This window comes from Dermacentor albipictus, unplaced genomic scaffold (assembly GCF_038994185.2).
Source record: "Dermacentor albipictus isolate Rhodes 1998 colony unplaced genomic scaffold, USDA_Dalb.pri_finalv2 scaffold_21, whole genome shotgun sequence".
NCBI lineage: Eukaryota > Metazoa > Arthropoda > Arachnida > Ixodida > Ixodidae > Dermacentor > Dermacentor albipictus.
In genome coordinates, this window is record NW_027225575.1 from 2,887,891 (window position 1) to 2,891,374 (window position 3,484).

Here is a 3,484-nt window from a genome sequence, read left to right on the forward strand (position 1 = left end):
TTTTCAAAACAATACGGCGAGGTGTTCCTGGCGTACCCTTATTGCCATTCCGTCAACATCACGACATTGTGTCACACCGTCGTTGCAATGCTATCGTGTTCGCTGCATGGTCATCATTCCATCGTCGACATGCCATTGTCACACGGTGGTTCTCAAACCGTCGTCATCGTTCGAGAATCCTAATAGCATTGCTGTGATGTCGTCGTCATCACGCCGTGGTTGTCATACCACCGTCGTTATTCCAGTGACGTCATGGCATTGTCTCTAAACCATCCCCTCTTTCCATCGTCGTCATTGCATTGTGGTCATACATTGGGCGTCATGCAGTGGTAATGGTTTCACCATCGTCACGCCGTCACCCTCACGGTGTCGTCGTCATTCCGCCATCGTCATTACTTTGTCGTCAATCTATTATTGCCATGCGTGGAATCCGCTTCTTCTAGCGTTAGCCCTGACTCCTTCTCAGGCACAAATATATATGTTTCGTGATTTTAGAGGCGTGGCATTTCTGTTGAAAAAAAAATCTACAACAATAAACAGGACGACAATAAACACCGTTGTAAGTTGTTGTGTAGCCTTGTTGTTGCACAATCATTACATGATTGTATAGCCTTTATTAACCGCGTACCTAAAACTTCGTTTCACGTAGACTGACACATGTGTTTTGGACCAACACAGCATTTTTTCTAGAAATGGATGGTTTCGCTCTTTGGCCAAACCTGGCCCTTCCGCCATAAAAAACCACACATCATCATGGTTTCGCGAACGCTCTTCCAGTCAGGAATCATCACGACATAACTGTGTAATCAACACGGACACCAACCACAAAAATACTAATTTTTTTAGGAGAGCAGAAGATGATCGTCAGCAAGGCTGCCCTGTAGGAAAAGCAACGTCTTTTGTTCTAATAAGCTATTAGTATTCTTGTTGTCGGTGTCCGTGTTTTTACGCAACTGGCTCTTTTCTTTCTTGTCTACGTTCTTGCAATATTCCAGAGCCTGTTTTCCTCACTGCATTTCGCGGGAACGCCGGAGTTTTCGCACCAGTGCTGGCCATTCGGGCTCTGACAGTGTGACGTCACACGTGTGACGTCGTCTCCAGTTGTTATCGGAGTGGCCCCTAACACTCATGTAGCCTTTTGCGGCTACACCGGTGTAATATTTTGCAAACACAATAGTTACCGCAGAAGCTACGCACCACAGTTGCTTGTTTGCAAGGTTCAAACCTGGTGTGGGACCGTTGTGGCTTCAGAGGGGTGATACCGTTTTTCTGGTTTTCTCCTCGGGTTAAATACTAACGTGTAGACTCATCGACATATCGGTCCTGCAGTCGCTGTTTTGTCAGGCGTCTGCGCATAATACAGTGCTGGAACATTCATACGTGCGTTGCTAATTAGAATATTTTCTGCTTACCACCTGACAGAAACACGGCGCCAGCCGGTGCTTTTGAAATGGGCACTGATATGGCAGCAACGCCTTTTGCGAATGGCCAATAGTTCCCTGCAGCGCAAGAGCTCCCTTATCATGCGATGGCCAGGGTCTCTTTAAAGGGCTGATACGTTCTTTCCGGGCCAAATACTAAATTAGCCTCGCTTTCGTTGATAGCGAGGGGCACTCGACGTGCATAAACACTGCGCACAATGTAAAAAACATTGCGTGTCACTGACCGCACCTTTACTGTGCATTATATATGTTGCGCTATTGTTTGTTCATGGAAGGCGAGAAGGTGACACACGTTTCCACAGACTTATATTCACGAGTGGATGACATTGCACAGCAGAGTACAAAGGAAGAGACCGGTATAAATAGCACTGAAGCCGCTTTGTGCAGGCATTCGTATCTTTTGCGAGCAGAAGTGCCGGAAGAACAGCACAATGGCCCGTAAGCAGTACAAGAAATCGAACAAGGAAACACGTGCGGAATCTAGTAAGCGCGACCACCACTTGTGTTTTCGTCAAGTTAACGTAGCAACGCTGGGAAATCGATGCCACCGCGACGATCACGATTCATCACCCGAAAAGAAGAGCTGCCCCGTTCCCTCGTCTTTGCCGTCCTCTTCGCAATACCCAGAGACTGATGGTGCTCGCCACATCCCGTGCTCTGATGGTGAGGCTTCTCAATCTGGTGTAGTCACCCCCTCGCCACCATACCTGGGCTCTAGCCAGGAGGGCGAAGAGCACGCAGGGCAAACTCACGTCGCCGCACTCTCCAAGGACGTGCAACAGCCGTTGCTGAAAAGTCCTGAAGTTATGAGTGACTCCAAGCATGCCTCGGCGCGGGACTGCGTCTCTCCCGATCAGCCAACTGGTGACCTAAACGGGGCCGTGAACAGTGGACCCATGTGCCGGATCTGCCATGAAGGCGACCGGGAGGATCCACTCGTGTCCCCCTGCAGCTGCACTGGCACCATGGCCTTCGTGCATGTGTCCTGCCTGGAGCACTGGCTGAACCAGCGGAACGTCAACCTCTGCGAGCTCTGCGGTGAGCATTTCCCGATGGCGGCCCAACCCGGGAGCGCGCGCCGCTTCTTCCACTATGTTTGGCAGAGCGACGGGCGGCTGCGACAAGCGCTGCTGATCGACCTTCTCTGCTTCTTCATAATGACATCAGCCGCCTTATTCTCCTTCCTCTACCTTAGGAGAGCGTTGGAAGCGCTTGATTGGAGCGGTCATGTCTTGAAAATCGTCGTGCTTTTCGCAACCGGCGCATTCCACGGTTATTGCATGACGTTTTTGTCCGACAGGCTGCGCAGTCGGTATGACTCGTTCATGACGTGGCAGTTGGAGAACCCGGTGCGCCTGATAGTGGCGGTGACGTCGGTCAGAGAAGTGACTGTTGGCGGGACACGTCCCAGGGACGCACGGGCAGCCGGAGAACCATCGACGTCCAGTGGGCGTTGTACCCGCTAGAATCAATGGGACAGAGGATATGCCTGCAACAGACCATCAACATAGAGGCGGCTAATGAACGCCGTTGGCACCGCCGTTAACACCGCTTCACGAGAAGACCTGCTATCTAAGCCTGCAGGAGACCAGCTTCGTGTTTGAGGCTCCCGCAGACTGTGAAGTGGTCGTGTTGAATGCATGGAGGTGTTGCTCAGGGTTCTTGATCATTTTAATGCTGGAGTTTGTTGAAGACGAGCAATTCGTTTTCCAATTTTTCTGCTTCACCTGCGCTTGAAAATCATAAGTGTTGTATGGCTATCTTCTTTTATCATTTTTAGTAGTCGGCCTTCACGCAAATAAAATCATGACTTTTATGTATAACACACAGTGTAATCTCCGGTTCGATTTACTTAGTTTATACTTTTGTAAGCGTTAATTGAAGTGTACGTCATTTTCAGGTATAGTGAACCGAGGGAGGGGCATTTGCTGGTAGCACTACATTTTCTACGCGCCCTTATGGCCGATATTTAATTATTTATGCGTACTGCAGACCAGTTAGCGTGGTCGAAGCAGGAGGGTCATTTTTTTTTAACAAATCAC

The 3,484-nt window shown here is 49.6% G+C and overlaps 1 protein-coding gene across 1 annotated transcript; it reads left to right on the forward strand.

The window, feature by feature from the left end:
- Positions 1-1,873: 1,873 nt before the first annotated feature.
- On the forward strand, positions 1,874-2,908 carry LOC139052328 (E3 ubiquitin-protein ligase MARCHF9-like). The gene has a single exon (XM_070529422.1). The coding sequence runs from the start codon at positions 1,874-1,876 to the stop codon at positions 2,906-2,908; it is 1,035 nt and encodes a 344-aa protein (XP_070385523.1).
- The last annotated feature ends 576 nt before the right edge of the window (positions 2,909-3,484 follow it).